General features: G+C 50.7%; 1 protein-coding gene across 1 annotated transcript in view; it reads right to left on the reverse strand.

Annotated features, from left to right (window-relative positions):
• The window catches only part of LOC116958283 (uncharacterized), a gene marked incomplete at its 3' end in the record, with an annotated part of 35,393 nt that extends 18,573 nt beyond the window's left edge, over positions 1-16,820 (reverse strand). Inside the window, exon 1 of the mRNA XM_076056451.1 lies at positions 16,011-16,820. Within this exon, the coding sequence (XP_075912566.1) occupies positions 16,011-16,026 (16 nt within the window). The remainder of the gene's footprint in view (positions 1-16,010) is intronic.
• Positions 16,821-20,454: the final 3,634 nt, after the last annotated feature.

Below are 20,454 nucleotides of genomic sequence, written 5' to 3' on the forward strand. Positions count from 1 at the left end.
AGTCTGTGGGTGACTGTGTGGTGAGTCTGTGGGTCTCTGTGTGGTGAGTCTGTGGGTCTCTGTGTGGTGAGTCTGTGGGTCTCTGTGTGGTGGTGAGTCTGTGGGTCTCTGTGTGGTGAGTCTGTGGGTCTCTGTGTGGTGAGTCTGTGGGTGTCTGTGTGGTGGTGAGTCTGTGTGGTGAGTCTGTGGGTCTCTGCGTGGTGAGTCTGTGGGTGTCTGTGTGGTGAGTCTGTGGGTCTCTGAGTGGTGAGTCTGTGGGTGTCTGTGTGGTGGTAAGTCTGTGGGTCTCTGTGTGGTGAGTCTGTGGGTCTCTGTGTGGTGAGTCTGTGGGTCTCTGTGTGGTGAGTCTGTGGGTGTCTGTGTGGTGAGTCTGTGGGTCTCTGTGTAGTCAGTCTGTGGGTCTCTGTGTAGTCAGTCTGTGGGTCTCTGTGTGGTGAGTCTGTGGGTCTCTGTGTGGTGATTCTGTGGGTCTCTGTCTGGCGAGTCTGTGGGTCTCAGTGTGGTGAGTCTATGGGTCTCTGTGTGGTGAGTCTGTGGGTCTCTGTGTGATGAGTCTGTGGGTCTCTCTGTGGTGAGTCTGTGGGTCTCTGTGTGGTGAGTCTGTGGGTCTCCGCGTGGTGAGTCTTTGGGTCTCTGTGTGGTGAGTCTGTGGGTCTCTGTGTGATGAGTCTGTGGGTCTCTGTGTGGTGAGTCTGTGTGTCCCTGTGTGGTGAGTCTGTGGGTCTCTGTGTGGTGAGTCTGTGGGTCTCTGTGTGGTGAGTCTATGGCTCTCTGTGTGGTGAGTCTGTGGGTCTCTGTGTGGTGAGTCTGTGGGTCTCTGTGTGGTGAGTCTGTGGGTCTCTGTGTGGTGAGTCTGTGGGTGTCTGTGTGGTGGTGAGTCTGTGTGGTGAGTCTGTGGGTCTCTGCGTGGTGAGTCTGTGGGTGTCTGTGTGGTGAGTCTGTGGGTCTCTGAGTGGTGAGTCTGTGGGTGTCTGTGTGGTGGTGAGTCTGTGTGGTGAGTCTATGGGTCTCGTGTGGTGAGTCTGTGGGTCTGTGTGGTGAGTCTGTGGGTCTATGTGTGGTGAGTCTGTGGGTCTCTGTGTCGTGAGTCTGTGGGTCTCTGTGTGGTGAGTCTGTGGGTCTCTGTGTGGTGAGTCTGTGGGTCTCTGTGTGGTGAGTCTGTGGGTCTCTGTGTGGTGAGTCTGTGGGTCTCTGCGTGGTGAGTCTGTGGGTCTCTGTGTGGTGAGTCTATGGGTCTCTGTGTGGTGCGTCTGTGGGTCTTTGTGTGGTGAGTCTGTGGGTCTCTGTGTGGTGAGTCTGTGGGTCTCTGTGTGGTGAGTCTATGGGTCTCCGTGTGGTGAGTCTGTGGGTCTCTGAGTGGTGAGTCTGTGGGTCTCTGAGTGGTGAGTCTATGTGTCTGTGTGGTGAGTCTGTGGGTCTCTGTGTGGTGAGTCTGTGGGTCTCTGTGTGGTGAGTCTATGGCTCTCTGTGTGGTGAGTCTGTGGGTCTCTGTGTGGTGGTGAGTCTGTGGGTATCTGTGTGGTGAGTGTGTGGTGAGTCTGTGGGTCTCTGTGTGGTGAGTCTGTGGGTCTCTGTGTGGTGAGTCTGTGTGGTGTGTCTGTGGGTGTCTGTGTGGTGAGTCTGTGGGTCTCTGTGTGGTGAGTCTGTGGGTCTCTGTGTGGCGAGTGTGTGGGTCTCTGTGTAGTGAGTCTGTGGGTCTCTGTGTGGTGAGTCTGTGGGTCTCTGTGTGGTGGTGAGTCAGTGTGGTGAGTCTGTGGGTCTCTGTGTGGTGAGTCTGTGGGTCTCTGTGTGGTGAGTGTGTGTGCTGAGTCTGTGGGTGTCTGTGTGGTGAGTCTGTGGGTCTCTGTGTGGTGAGTCTGTGGGTCTCTGTGTGGTGAGTCTGTGGGTCTCTGTGTGGTGGTGAGTCTGTGGGTCTCTGTGTGGTGGTGAGTCTGTGGGTCTCTGTGTGGTGAGTCTGTGTGGTGAGTTTGTGGGTCTCTGTGAGGTGAGTCTGTGTGGTGAGTCTGTGGGTGACTGTGTGGTGAGTCTGTGGGTCTCTGTGTGGTGAGTCTGTGGGTCTCTGTGTGGTGAGTCTGTGGGTCTCTGTGTGGTGGTGAGTCTGTGGGTCTCTGTGTGGTGAGTCTGTGGGTCTCTGTGTGGTGAGTCTGTGGGTGTCTGTGTGGTGGTGAGTCTGTGTGGTGAGTCTGTGGGTCTCTGCGTGGTGAGTCTGTGGGTGTCTGTGTGGTGAGTCTGTGGGTCTCTGAGTGGTGAGTCTGTGGGTGTCTGTGTGGTGGTAAGTCTGTGGGTCTCTGTGTGGTGAGTCTGTGGGTCTCTGTGTGGTGAGTCTGTGGGTCTCTGTGTGGTGAGTCTGTGGGTGTCTGTGTGGTGAGTCTGTGGGTCTCTGTGTAGTCAGTCTGTGGGTCTCTGTGTAGTCAGTCTGTGGGTCTCTGTGTGGTGAGTCTGTGGGTCTCTGTGTGGTGATTCTGTGGGTCTCTGTCTGGCGAGTCTGTGGGTCTCAGTGTGGTGAGTCTATGGGTCTCTGTGTGGTGAGTCTGTGGGTCTCTGTGTGATGAGTCTGTGGGTCTCTCTGTGGTGAGTCTGTGGGTCTCTGTGTGGTGAGTCTGTGGGTCTCCGCGTGGTGAGTCTTTGGGTCTCTGTGTGGTGAGTCTGTGGGTCTCTGTGTGATGAGTCTGTGGGTCTCTGTGTGGTGAGTCTGTGTGTCCCTGTGTGGTGAGTCTGTGGGTCTCTGTGTGGTGAGTCTGTGGGTCTCTGTGTGGTGAGTCTATGGCTCTCTGTGTGGTGAGTCTGTGGGTCTCTGTGTGGTGAGTCTGTGGGTCTCTGTGTGGTGAGTCTGTGGGTCTCTGTGTGGTGAGTCTGTGGGTGTCTGTGTGGTGGTGAGTCTGTGTGGTGAGTCTGTGGGTCTCTGCGTGGTGAGTCTGTGGGTGTCTGTGTGGTGAGTCTGTGGGTCTCTGAGTGGTGAGTCTGTGGGTGTCTGTGTGGTGGTGAGTCTGTGTGGTGAGTCTATGGGTCTCGTGTGGTGAGTCTGTGGGTCTGTGTGGTGAGTCTGTGGGTCTATGTGTGGTGAGTCTGTGGGTCTCTGTGTCGTGAGTCTGTGGGTCTCTGTGTGGTGAGTCTGTGGGTCTCTGTGTGGTGAGTCTGTGGGTCTCTGTGTGGTGAGTCTGTGGGTCTCTGTGTGGTGAGTCTGTGGGTCTCTGTGTGGTGAGTCTGTGGGTCTCTGCGTGGTGAGTCTGTGGGTCTCTGTGTGGTGAGTCTATGGGTCTCTGTGTGGTGCGTCTGTGGGTCTTTGTGTGGTGAGTCTGTGGGTCTCTGTGTGGTGAGTCTGTGGGTCTCTGTGTGGTGAGTCTATGGGTCTCCGTGTGGTGAGTCTGTGGGTCTCTGAGTGGTGAGTCTGTGGGTCTCTGAGTGGTGAGTCTGTGTGTCTCTGTGTGGTGAGTCTGTGGGTCTCTGTGTGGTGAGTCTGTGGGTCTCTGTGTGGTGAGTCTGTGGGTCTCTGTGAGGTGAGTCTGTGGGTCTCTGTGTGGTGAGTCTGTGGGTCTCTGTGTGGTGAGTTTGTGGGTCTATGTGTGGTGAGTCTGTGGGTCTCTGTGTGGTGAGTCTATGGCTCTCTGTGTGGTGAGTCTGTGGGTCTCTGTGTGGTGAATATGTGGGTCTCTGTGAGGTGAGTCTATGGGTCTCTGTGAGGTGAGTCTGTGGGTCTCTGTGTGGTGAGTCTGTGGGTCTCTGTGTGGTGAGTCTGTGGGTCTCTGTGTGTTGAGTCTGTGGGTCTGTGTGGTGAGTCTGTGGGTCTCTGTGTGGTGAATATGTGGGTCTCTGTGAGGTGAGTCTGTGGGTCTCTGTGTGGTGGTGAGTCTGTGGGTCTCTGTGTGGTGAGTCTATGGGTCTCTGTGAGGTGGGTCTGTGGGTCTCTGTGAGGTGAGTACATGTACACACACGCGCACATACACAGACAGACACACACTCACTCGCCTACACACAGACACACTCTCCTACACACACAGACACACACTCACTCTCCTACACACAGACACACACTTACTCTCCTACACACAGACACACACTCACTCTCCTACACACACAGACACACACTCACTCTCCTACACACAGACACACACTCACTCTCCTACACACAGACACACACTCACTCTCCTACACACACAGACACACACTCACTCTCCTACACAAACAGACACACACACACACTCTCCTGCACACAGACACACACTCACTCTCCTATACACAGACACACACTCACTCTCCTACACACAGACACACTCTCCTACACACAGACACACACTCACACTCCTACACACAGACACACACTCACTCTCCTACACACACAGACACTCTCACTCTCCTACACACAGACACACACTCACTCTCCTACACACAGACACACACTCACTCTCCTACACAAACAGACACACCCTCACTCTCCTACACACAGACACACTCACTCTCCTATACACAGACACACACTCACTCTCCTACACACAGACACACTCTCCTAGACACACAGACACACTCACACTCCTACACACAGACACACACTCACTCTCCTACACACAGACACACACTCACTCTCCTACACACAGGCACACTCTCCTAGACACACAGACACACTCACTCTCCTACACACAGACACACACTCACTCTACTACACACACACACTCTCCTACACACACAGACACACACTCACTCTCCTACACACACAGACACACACTCCCTCTCCTACACACACAGACACACACTCACTCTCCTACACACACACACTCGCCTACACACAGACACACTCTCCTATACACAGACACACTCTCCTACACACACAGACACACACTCACTCTCCTACACACACACTCACACTCCTACACACAGACACACTCTCCTACACACACAGACACACTCTCACTCTCCTACACACACAGACACACACTCACTCTCCTACACACACAGACACACACTCACACTCCTACACACACAGACACACACCCACTCTCCTACACACACAGACACACACTCACTCTCCTACACACACACTCCTACACAGACACACACTCCTACACACAGACACACTCTCACTCTCCTACACACACAGACACACACTTACTCTCCTACACACACAGACACACACTCACTCTCCTACACACAGACACACACTCACTCTCCTACACACAGACACACACTCACACTCCTACACACAGACACACACTCACTCTCCTACACACACAGACACACACTCACACTCCCACACACAGACACACACTCTCCTACACACACACACACACTCTCCTACACACACAGACACACACTCACTCTCCTACACACACAGACACACACTCACTCTCCTACACACAGACACACACTTACTCTCCTACACACACAGACACACACTCACTCTCCTACACACAGACACACACTCACTCTCCTACACACAGACACACACTCACTCTCCTACACACACAGACACACACTCACTCTCCTACACACAGACACACACTTACTCTCCTACACACAGACACACACTCATTCGACTACACAGACACACACTCCTACACACAGACACACTCTCCTACACACACAGACACACTCTCACTCTCCTACACACAGACACACACTTACTCTCCTACACACAGACACACTCCTACACGCAGACACACACTCACTCTCCTACACACACAGACACACTCTCACTCTCCTACACACAGACACACACTTACTCTCCTACACACACTCACACTCCTACACACAGACACACTCTCCTACACACACAGACACACTCTCACTCTCCTACACACACAGACACACACTCACTCTCCTACACACACAGACACACACTCACACTCCTACACACACAGACACACACCCACTCTCCTACACACACAGACACACACTCACTCTCCTACACACACACTCCTACACAGACACACACTCCTACACACAGACACACTCTCACTCTCCTACACACACAGACACACACTTACTCTCCTACACACACAGACACACACTCACTCTCCTACACACAGACACACACTCACTCTCCTACACACAGACACACACTCACACTCCTACACACAGACACACACTCACTCTCCTACACACACAGACACACACTCACACTCCCACACACAGACACACACTCTCCTACACACACACACACACTCTCCTACACACACAGACACACACTCACTCTCCTACACACACAGACACACACTCACTCTCCTACACACAGACACACACTTACTCTCCTACACACACAGACACACACTCACTCTCCTACACACAGACACACACTCACTCTCCTACACACAGACACACACTCACTCTCCTACACACACAGACACACACTCACTCTCCTACACACAGACACACACTTACTCTCCTACACACAGACACACACTCATTCGACTACACAGACACACACTCCTACACACAGACACACTCTCCTACACACACAGACACACTCTCACTCTCCTACACACAGACACACACTTACTCTCCTACACACAGACACACTCCTACACGCAGACACACACTCACTCTCCTACACACACAGACACACTCTCACTCTCCTACACACAGACACACACTTACTCTCCTACACACAGACACACTCCTACACACAGACACACACGTACTCTCCTACACACACAGACACACTCTTACTCTCCTACACACACAGACACACACTCACTCTCCTACAGACACACACTCACTCTCCTATACACACACATACACTCACTCTCCTACACACACAGACACACACTCACTCTCCTACACACACACATACACTCACTCTCCTACACACAGACACACACTCACTCGACTACACAGACACACACTCTCCTACACACAGACACACACTCACTCGACTACACACACTCACTCTCCTACACTCACACTCCTACACACAGACACACTCACCTACACACACACTCACACTCCTACACACAGACACACTCTCACTCTCCTACACACAAAGACACACACTCACTCTCCTACACACACAGACACACACTCACTCTCCTACACACAGACACACACTCACTCTCCTACATACACTCACTCTCCTACATACACTCACTCTCCTACACACACAGACACACACTCACTCTCCTACACACAGACACACTCCTACACACACACTCCTACACACACACACTCACACACTCCTACACACACACACACTCCTACACACAGACACACACTCCTACACACAGACACACACTCACTCTCCTACACACACAGACACACACTCACTCTCCTACACACACAGACACACACTCACTCTCCTACACACAGACACACACTCACTCTCCTACACACAGACACACACTCACTCTCCTACACACAGACACACACTCACTCTCCTACACACAGACACACTCCTACACACACACTCCTACACACACACACTCACACACTCCTACACACACACACTCCTACACACAGACACACACTCACTCTCCTACACACACAGACACACACTCTCCTACACACACAGACACACACTCACTCTCCTACACACACACACACTCCTACACACAGACACACACTGACTCTCCTACACACACAGACACACACTCACTCTCCTACACACAGACACACTCCTACACACACTCCTACACACACACACTCACACACTCCTACACACACACACTCCTACACACAGACACACACTCACTCTCCTACACACACAGACACACTCCTACACACACACTCACTCTCCTACACACAGACAGACACTCACTCTCCTACACACACACACACTCCTACACACACACACTCACTCTCCTACACACAGACACACTCTCCTACACACAGACACACACTCACTCTCCTACATACACTCACTCTCCTACATACACTCACTCTCCTACACACACAGACACACACTCACTCTCATACACACAGACACACTCCTACACACACACTCCTACACACACACACTCACACACTCCTACACACACACACACACTCCTACACACAGACACACACTCACTCTCCTACACACAGACACACACTCACTCTCCTACACACAGACACACACTCACTCTCCTACACACAGACACACACTCACTCTCCTACACACAGACACACTCCTACACACACACTCCTACACACACACACTCACACACTCCTACACACACACACTCCTACACACAGACACACACTCACTCTCCTACACACACAGACACACACTCTCCTACACACACAGACACACACTCACTCTCCTACACACACAGACACACTCCTACACACACACTCACTCTCCTACACACAAACACACACTCACTCTCCTACACACAAACACACACTCACTCTCCTACACACACACACTCCTACACACACACACTCACTCTCCTACACACACAGACACACACTCACTCTCCTACACACAGACACACACTCCGTCAAAAACAACCCCCTACCTCCTCGCAGTGCCGGACGGGCAACTCTGTCGTGGACAATGCTGTGGGGGGAGGTCCAATTGTGATTGGCCTCTACCCTCATGGCGTCTGTGACCACCACAGGGGCTAAACGGGGGCTCTGGACGGGTGCGAGGGGCTGGTAACCCCTCCACCTTCAATTAATTACCACTAAACCACGAGTTAACATACACACACACTAACATACACACACTCACTAACATACACAGACACACACACACTAACATACATACACACAGACACACACTAACATACACGCACACAGACACACACTAACATACACACACACAGACACACACTAACATACACACACAGACACACACTAACATACACACACACTAACATACACACACACTAACATACACAGACACACACTAACATACACAGACACACATACACTAACATACACACACACTAACATACACACACACTAACATACACACACACAGATACACACACACACTAACACACACACACTAACATACACAGACACAGACTCACTAACATACACAGACACACACACACTAACATGCACACCCAGTAACATACACACACAGACACACACTTACACACACAGTAACAAACACACACAGACACACACTAACATACATACACAGACACACACTAACATACACACACAGACACACACTAACATACACACACACACTCACTAACATACACAGACACACACACTAACATACACACACAGACACACACTAACATACACACACTAACATACACACACACTAACATACACACACACACTAACATACACACACAGACACACACTAACATACACACACTAACATACACACACACTAACATACACACACACACTAACATACACACACACACACAGACACACACTAACATACACACACAGAGACACACACTAACATACACACACACAGACACACACTAACATACACACACACAGACACACACTAACATACACACACAGTAACATAAACACACACAGACACACACTAACATACACACACACTAACATACACACACACTAACATACACAGACACACACACACTAACATACACAGACACACACACACTAACATACACACACACAGACACACACTAACATACACACACACATAAACATACACACACACAGACACACACTAACATACACACACACAGACACACACTAACATACACACACACAGACACACACTAACATACACACACACAGACACACACTAACATACACACACACAGACACTAACATACACACACACAGACACAGACACACACACAGACACACACACACAGACACACACTTACACACACAGTAACATACACACACACTAACATACACACACACTAACATACACAGACACACACACACTAACATACACACACACTAACATACACACACACAGACACACACTAACATACACACACACATAAACATACACACACATAAACATACACACACACAGACACACACTAACATACACAGACACACACTAACATACACACACACTAACATACACACACTAACATACACACACACAGACACACACTAACATACACACACACTAGCATACACTCACACTAACATACACACACTAGCATACACTCACACTAACATACACACACTAGCATACACTCACACTAACATACACACACTAACATACACACTCACTAACATACAAAGACAAAGATCCCCCATATAGCCTTAACAGACTGTAGGGGCAAGTGCTGTTAGCGAGCACCTATGAAGGCCGGAACGGTACACGAGGGGGTGGGTGGCCAGCACCACGCCCGACCGCCTTTGTCTCCCCAGTAACGATGTTTACACACCGCTACACCAGGTACTCATTTGAGGCTGAGTCGACCTAGGGGAGGCCCGGGACCGGTTCAGATAATCGTCACTGGGTGTTGGCCGTGAGCAGGAATCGAACCCGGGTCGCCAGGTTCATAGCGCAGCGTAGCGCTAACCACAGCACCACCGCTCCTCACTCTCACACACACACAGTGACACACACACACAGTGACACACACACAGATAAACACACAAACACAGACTAACATACACACTAACATACACACAGATAGACACACAAACACAGACTAACATACACACTAACATACACACACAAATAGACACACACACAGACTAACATACACACTAACATACACACAGATAGACACACACACAGACTAACATACACACTAACATACACACACAGATAGACACACACAGACTAACATACACACTAACATACACACAGATAGACACACACAGATACACACACACAGATACACACACACAGATACACACACACATAGACACACACACAGATACACACACACACAGATACACACACACAGATACACACACACAGATACACACACACAGATACACACTCACACAGACACACACACATACACACACATAGACACAACAACAACAACCGCCATTCGCCACTAAGTGGCGGTGACGTCACCACGACGCTTGTGCCAGGCTATGTGCACCTTGAGGCCACGTGAAGTGTCGAACGCCCGCTGGCAGGAGGTCACGGGGCAGACCCAGCAGGTGCCACGGGTCGACTGACTGAGATGACTGACTGAGATGACTGAGATGACTGGCTGAGATGACTGACTGAGATGACTGGCTGAGATGACTGACTAAGATGACTGAGATGACTGACTGAGATGACTGGCTGAGATGACTGGCTGAGATGACTGACTAAGATGACTGAGATGACTGACTGAGATGACTGGCTGAGATGACTGGCTGAGATGACTGAGATGACTGAGATGACTGACTGAGATGACTGGCTGAGATGACTGAGATGAGTGGCTGAGATGACTGGCTGAGATGACTGACTGAGATGACTGAGATGACTGGCTGAGATGACTGGCTGAGATGACTGACTAAGATGACTGAGATGACTTGCTGAGATGACTGGCTGAGATGACTGAGATGACTGACTGAGATGACTGAGATGACTGAGATGACTGACTGAGATGACTGAGATGACTGGCTGAGATGACTGAGATGACTGAGATGACTGACTGAGATGACTGGCTGAGATGACTGACTGAGATGACTGACTGAGATGACTGAGATCACTGAGATGACTGAGATGACTGACTGAGATCACTGAGATGACTGAGATGACTGACTGAGATCACTGAGATGACTGGCTGAGATGACTGAGATGACTGACTGAGATGACTGACTAAGATGACTGAGATGACTGGCTGAGATGACTGGCTGAGATGACTGACTGAGATGACTGAGATGACTGAGATGACTGACTGAGATGACTGGCTGAGATGACTGAGATGAGTGGCTGAGATCACTGAGATTACTGACTGAGATGACTGACGGAGATGACTGACTGAGATGACTGACTGTGATGACTGACTGAGATGACTGACTGTGATGACTGACTGAGATGACTGACTGAGATGACTGAGATGAGTGGCTGAGATGACTGACTGAGATGACTGACTGAGATGACTGAGATGATTGGCTGAGATGACTGACTGAGATGACTGAGATGACTGACTGAGATGACTGAGATGACTGAGATGACTGACTGAGATGACTGAGATGACTGAGATGACTGGCTGAGGTGACTGACTAAGATGACTGGCTGAGATGACTGAGATGACTGAGATGACTGACTGAGATGACTGAGATGACTGAGATGACTGACTGAGATGACTGAGATGACTCAGATGACTGACTGAGATGACTGAGATGACTGGCTGAGATGACTGAGATGACTGGCTGAGATGACTGAGATGACTGACTGAGATGACTGAGATGACTGAGATGACTGGCTGAGATGACTGAGATGACTGACTGAGATGGCTGAGATGACTGGCTGAGATGACTGACTGAGATGACTGGCTGAGATGACTGACTGAGATGACTAAGATGACTGACTGAGATGACTGAGATGACTGGCTGATGCACCAGCCCCCTACTGTGCCAACCTGCTGTGCTTTAGCCACCCGGCGCTAACACAAACACTAACATACACACTAACATACACATACACACTAACATACACACAGACACACACACACTAACATACACACACACTAACATACACACTAACATACACACTAACATACACACAGACACACACACACTAACATACACACTAACATACACACTAACATACACACACACTAACATACACACTAACATACACACACACACTAACATACACACACACACTAACATACACACACACACTAACATACACACTAACATACACACACACACTAACACACACACACACTAACATACACACAGACACACAGACACTAACATACACACAGACACACAGACACTAACATACACACACACACTAACACACACTAACATACACACACACACTAACACACACTAACATACACACACACACTAACATACACACACACACACACTAACATACACACTAACATACACACTAACATACACACACACTAACACACACACTAACATACACACAAACACTAACATACACACACACACTAACACACTAACAGATACAAACACTAACATATACACACACACACTAACATACAAACACACAGACTAACATACACATTAACATACACACTAACATACACACTAACATACACACAGACACACAAACACTAACATACACACACACACTAACAGATACACACACTAACATATACACACACACTAACATATACACACACACTAACATACAAACACACAGACTAACATACACATACACACTAACATACACACATACACACTAACATACACACATACACACACTAACATACGCACTAACATACGCACACACACACACTAACATAATCGTCGTCGTGGGAGTGTGTGTGTGAGTGTGTGTGAGTGTGTGTGAGAGTGTGAGTGTGTGAGTGTGTGTGTGTGACTGTCTGTGTGACTGTCTGTGTGACTGTCTGTGTGTGTGTCTGTGTGTGTGCGTGTGTCTGTGTGTGTGTCTGTGTGCGTGTGTCTGTGTGTGTGTCTCTGTGTGTGTGTATCTCTGTGTGTCTGTGTGTGTGTATGTTAGTGTGTATGTCAGTGTGTTTGTGTGTTAGTGTGTGTTAGTGTGTCTGTGTGTGTGTGTCTGTGTGTGTATGTTAGTGTGTCTCTGTGTATGTTAGTATGTATGTTAGTGTGTCTGTGTGTGTGTTAGTGTCTGTGTGTGTGTGTGTGTGTCTGTCTGTGTGTGTGAGGAGCGGTGGTGCTGTGGTTAGCGCTACGCTGCGCTATGAACCTGGCGACCCGGGTTCGATTCCTGCTCACGGCCAACACCCAGTGACAATTATCTGAACCGGTCCCGGGCCTCCCCTAGGTCGACTCAGCCTCAAATGAGTACCTGGTGCGGTGTGTAAACATCGCCACTGGGGAGACAAAGGCGGTCGGGCGTGGTGCTGGCCACCCACCCCCTCGTGTACCGTTCCGGCCTTCATAGGTGCTCGCTAACAGCACTTGCCCCTACAGTCTGTTAAGGCTATATGGGGGATCTTTGTCTTTGTCTTTGTGTGTGTGTTAGTCTGTGTGTGTGTCTCTGTGTGTGTGTATGTTAGTGTGTGTATGTTAGTGTTTGTGTGTGTATGTTAGTATCTGTGTGTGTGTCTGTGTGTGTATGTTAGTGTGTGTATGTATGTGTGTGTATTATGTATGTTAGTGTGTTAGTGTGTGTATGTTAGTGGGTGTGTATGTGTGTGTATGTTAGTGTGTGTGTATGTTAGTGTGTGTGTATGTTAGTGTGTGTGTTAGTGTTTGTGTATGTATGTTAGTGTCTGTGTGTGTGTCTGTGTGTGTCTGTGTGTATGTTAGTGTGTATGTTAGTGTGTGTATGTTAGTGTGTGTCTGTGTGTATGTTAGTGTGTCTGCGTGTGTTAGTGTGTGTGTTAGTGTGTCTGTGTGTGTGTATGTGTCTGTGTATGTTAGTGGGTGTATGTATGTGTGTGTGTAAGTGTGTGTATGTTAGTGTGTGTGTATGTGTGTGTCTGTGTGTATGTTAGTGTGTCTGCGTGTGTTAGTGTGTGTGTATGTTAGTGTGTGTGTGTTAGTGTGTCTGTGTGTCTGTGTGTATGTGTCTGTGTATGTTATTGTGTGTATGTGTATGCTAGTGTGTGTGTCTGTGTATATCTGTGTGTATGTGTGTCTGTGTGTATGTTAGTGTGTGTGTCTGTGTGTGTATGTTAGTGTATGTATGTTAGTGTGTATGTATGTATGTTAGTATGTGTATGTTAGTGTGTATTATGTATGTTAGTGTGTGTGTCTGTTAGTGTGTGTGTGTATGTTAGTGTGTATGTTAGTGTGTGTGTATGTTAGTGTGTGTGTATGTTAGTGTGTGTGTATGTTAGTGTGTATGTTAGTGTGTGTGTATGTTAGTGTGTATGTTAGTGTGTGTGTGTATGTTAGTGTTATGGGGAGCGATAGTGTAGCGATTAGCGCTACGCTGCGCTATGAACCTGGCGACCCGGGTTCGATTCCCGCTCACGGCCAACACCAGTGACGATTATCTGAACCGGTCCCGGGCCTCCCCTAGGTCGACTCAGCCTCAAATGAGTACCTGGTGCGGTGTGTAAACATCGCCACTGGGGAGACAAAGGCGGTCGGGCGTGGTGCTGGCCACCCACCCCCTTGTGTACCGTTCCGGCCTTCATAGGTGCTCGCTAACAGCACTTGCCCCTACAGTCTGTTAAGGCTATATGGGGGATCTTTGTTTTTGTATGTGTGTGTTAGTGAGTGTGTGTGTATGTTAGTGAGTGTGTGTGTTAGTGTGTATGTGTGTGTTAGTGTGTGTGTGTATGTTAGTGTGTGTGTATGTTAGTGAGTGTGTGTATGTTAGTGAGTGTGTGTGTTAGTGTGTATGTGTGTGTTAGTGTGTGTGTATGTTAGTATGTGTGTATGTTAGTGTGTATGTTAGTGTGTGTGTTAGTGTGTGTGTATGTTAGTGTGTCTGTGTGTGTGTTAGTGTGTATGTTAGTATGTGTGCATGTTAGTGTATGTTAGTGTATGTGTATGTTAGTGTGTGTGTCTGTGTGTGTTAGTATGTATGTATGTTTGTGTATGTTAGTGTGTGAGTGTATGTTAGTGTGTGTGTGTGAGTGTGTATGTTAGTGTATGTGTGTTAGTGTGTGTATGTTAGTGTATGTTAGTGTGTGTGTTAGTGTGTGTGTTAGTGTGTTAGTGTATGTGTCTGTGTGTTAGTATGTAAGTTAGTATGTTAGTGTATGTGTCTGTGTGTTAGTATGTATGTTAGTATGTTAGTGTGTGTGTCTGTGTGTTAGTATGTATGTTAGTATGTTAGTGTATGTGTCTGTGTGTTAGTATGTATGTTAGTATGTTAGTGTGTGTGTCTGTGTGTTAGTATGTTAGTGTATGTGTGTGTATGTTAGTGTGTGTGTCTGTGTGTTTGTGTGTATGTTAGTGTATGTTAGTGTATGTGTGTGTATGTTAGTGTGTGTGTCTGTGTGTTAGTGTGTGTGTGTGTTTGTGTTAGTATGTGTGTCTGTGTGTTAGTGTTTGTGTATGTTAGTGTGTGTGTGTTTGTGTTTTCCACTCACCTATGGACTCTGCCATTTTCCCTTTCACCACGGCCGATCGAGACGACAGCGAGACACGGAGAGACAGAGACACGGAGACACAGAGACAGACACACAGAGAGACACACAGAGAGACACACACAGAGACACAGAGAGACACAGAGACAGCGAGACACGGAGACAGCGAGACACGGAGACACAGAGACACACAGAGACACGGAGACACAGAGACAGACACACAGAGACAGCGAGACACAGAGAGACACAGAGACAGACACAGAGACACACACAGACACAGAGAGACACAGAGACACACGGAGACAGCGAGACACGGAGACACACAGAGACAGAGACACGGAGAGACACAGAGAGACACAGAGACAGACACACAGAGACAGACACACAGAGACACACGGAGACAGCGAGACACGGAGACGGAGATACACACAGAGACACAGAGAGACACAGAGACACGGAGACAGCGAGACAGAGAGACAGCGAGACACAGAGACAGACACACAGAGACACGGAGACAGCGAGACACAGAGAGACACGGAGGGAGAGCGAGACACACGGAAACACACAGAGACACACAGAGAGACACAGAGACACGGAGAGACAGAGACACGGAAACACACAGAGACACACGGGGACACACAGAGACACGGAAACACACAGAGACACACAGAGACAGAAACACACAGAGACACGGAAACACAGAGACACACAGAGAGACACACAGAGACACGGAGACAGCGAGACACAGAGACACACGGAGACACAGGGAGAGACACAGAGACAGACGGAGACACAGAACAGAGACACACAGAGACTAAAGCAGTGAGACACACAGAGACACACAGAGACAGAGAACAGACACACAGAGACACACAGAGACAGAGACACACAGAGACAGAGAGACAGACACACACAGAGACAGAGAACAGAGAGAGAGACACAGAACAGAGACACACAGAACAGAGACTAAAGCTGTGAGACACTCAAGAGACAGAGACACAGAGACACAGAACAGAGACACACAGAGACACAGAACAGAGACACAGAGACACACAGAGACACAGAACAGAGACACACAGACACAGAGACTAAAGCAGTGAGACACTCAAGAGACAGAGACACACAGAGACACAGAACAGAGACACAGAGACACAGACACAGAACAGAGATTAAAGCAGTGAGACACTCAAGGGACAGAGACACACAGAGACACAGAACAGAGACACACAGACACAGAGACACAGAACAGAGACACACAGACACAGAGACTAAAGCAGTGAGACACTCAAGAGACAGAGACACACAGAGACACTCGAGAGAGACACAGCGAGAGAGACAGCGGCGTTCACTCCCCACTGTTACATCAACAACCACCCACACCACCACCCACCCACACCACCACCCACCCACACCACCACCCACCCACACCACCACCCACCCACCCACACCACCACCACCACCCCCCGGACGAGTCAACGTCGCTGGACGCGAGCGAGCAGCAGCAGCAGCAGTCGTGGGTCTCTACGGCAGCCCCCACAACATCGCCAGGGCACCCGCCAGGGCATTCGCCTTGCTAGGGCTGCGGTGGTCGTGGTAGTCGGCTTCGACGACGACGGCGCGGGTAGCGGCGATTGGGTTAAAAAAAAAAATTTCGATTTAGCTGCTCGCTGGCGAAAGTCCGAGACAAAACGTTGAGCGGACGTTCAGCGAACGTTGGGGGTTGTGATGGTGGGGTGGGAGGGGCCGACGGGGGTGGGTGGGCGGGGCGTTGCCTTTCCCCAGCACGACGCCCCCATCCGAAGCCCCGCCCCCGCCGCCGCCCCACCCACCCACCCCCCCGCAAAACCGCCGGACCCGCCTACAACGTTCGTATCGCAGCTCGCCATTGGCCGAAGCCGCCCACGTGACCGCCGCGGGGGGAGGGGTTGAGGCGGGAGGGGGCGTTGCATTTGCCCAACGCGCGACGCCCCGCCCCAGTCCACCGCATCCGCCGCCCCCCGGCCCCCTCCCCCCCCACCCGGCCCCGCCTCCAGCGTACGCAGCGCCACTCGCCATTGGCCCGAACTGCCCCCGTGACCGCCTGAGAGGGGGGGGGGGTGGGGGAGAGGGAAGAAGGGGGCGTTGCATTTGCCCAGCGCGCGACGGCCCCGCCCTAGTCCCCCCCCCCGCCACCACAGGCCCCGCCTACAACATCCGTTTCGCCGCTCGCCATTGGCCCGAGCCGCCCTCGTGACCACCAAGGGGGGGGGGGGTGGTGGGAGGAGAGGGGGGATGAAAACCTCAATGGGGAGGGGCGATCGACGTCACGAGCCCGTGGTTGCGTGATGTGGGTGGGGCTTGGGTTGTACCAAGTGCGCGCGTAGCGAAGGGGGTCGACGAGGTTGTTAGTAGTTTGATGGGAAGGGGGTGAGTGGGTGTAACGTCTCTTTAACGTTTAAAGTCGCGGCTTTCGACAGCGACAGAAGTTGCGGCGACGTGGAGTTGACATTGTGGAGTTGTGGACGACGGGCGAGCCCACTCACCCCCCACTCACCACCACTCACCCCCCACTCACCACCACTCACCACCCCTCACTCCCACTCACTCCCACCGTCTCCATCGCACCCCAACAACAACGCGCCGCAGTGGAATGACCCGCGGACCGTGCCATCTCATCCAAGCAGCGGGGAGGGAGGGGGTGTTCGGTTTCGTAATAAAATGTTCCAAAGCGAAGTCGCGCTACCCAAACCACCTTAAACTCCACAACGAGATAAATTATTACTGATAAACAGCGCGTAATCGATATTGACGGTGTATTCTGAAATCCGAGATCTAAAAAAGTAATTATTTTTTTTTATTTACCCCCCCATCAGCTCGGTGGCTACGGTGGTACGGTCCGCATTGTGTGCGCATGCGCAGTGTTATGGGTGGGGGGTTTGGGGGTCCGGGTGCGGCTGTGACGTCACTCAAAACACCCCCCACCTCCCCCCCAGGGTCAATCCACTGCTGGATGTAGATCAGTGTGGTGATGGTGGTGATGTCTGACTGACTCACCCACCCACCCACCACTCACTCACTGACTCACCCACTCACTCACCCACCCACCACTCACTCACTGACTCACCCACTCACTCACTCACCCACTCAACACTCACCCACCCACCACTCACTCACTAACTCACCCACTCACCCACCCACTCACCACTCACTCACCCACCCACCACTCACTCACTGACTCACCCACTCACTCACTCACCCACTCACCACTGACTCACTCACTCACCCACTCACTCAGCCACCACTCACCCACTCACCCACTCACCACTCACTCACCCACTCACCACTCACTCACCCACTCACTCACTCACTCACCCACTCACCACTCACTCACCCACTCACCACTCACTCACCCACTCACCCACTCACTCACCCACTCACCCACTCACTCACCCACTCACCCACTCACCCACTCACTAACCCACTCACTCACTCACACACTCACCCACTCACTCACTCACCCACTCACCCACTCACTCACCCACTCACTCACCACTCACTCACTGACTCACTCACCCACTCACCCACTCACTCACTCACCCACTCACCCACTCACCACTCACTCAGCCACTCACCCACCCACTCACCCACTCACTCACCCACTCACCACTCACTCACTCATCCACTCACCACTCACTCACCACTCACTCACCCACTCACTCACCACTCACCCACTTACTCACTCACCACTCACTCACCCACTCACTCACCACTCACCCACTCACTCACCACTCACTCACCCACCCACTCACTCACCCACCACTCACCCACTCACCCACTCACTCACTCAGCCACTCACCCACTCACCCACTCACTCACCCACTCACTCACTCACCCACTCACTCACCACTCACTCACCACTCACTCACCCACTCACTCACCCACCACTCACCCACTCACCCACTCACTCACTCACCCACTCACTCACCACTCACTCACCCACTCACCCACTCACTCACCCACTCACTCACCCACACACTCACCCACTCACTCACCACTCACTCAGCCACCACTCACCCACTCACCCACTCACTCACTCACCCACTGACTCACCCACTCACCACTTACCCACTCACTCACCCACTCACTCACCCACTCACTCACTCACCCACTCACTCACTCACCCACTCACTCACCACTCACTCACCCACCCACCCACTCACCCACTCACCCACTCACTCACCCACTCACCCACTCACTCACCCACTCACCCACTCACTCACCACTCACCCACTCACTCACCCACTCACTCACTCACCACTGACTCACCCACTCACCCACCCACTCACTCACCACTCACCCACCCACTCACTCACTCACCCACCCACTCACTCACCCACCACTCACCCACTCACCCACTCACTCACTCACCCACTCACCCACTCACTCACCCACTCACTCACTCAGCCAC

Source organism: Petromyzon marinus, chromosome 75, assembly GCF_048934315.1.
Source record: "Petromyzon marinus isolate PM22_M1 ecotype Great Lakes invasive population chromosome 75, UKy_Petmar_22M1.pri1.0, whole genome shotgun sequence".
In the NCBI taxonomy this organism is placed as follows: Eukaryota; Metazoa; Chordata; class Hyperoartia; order Petromyzontiformes; family Petromyzontidae; genus Petromyzon; species Petromyzon marinus.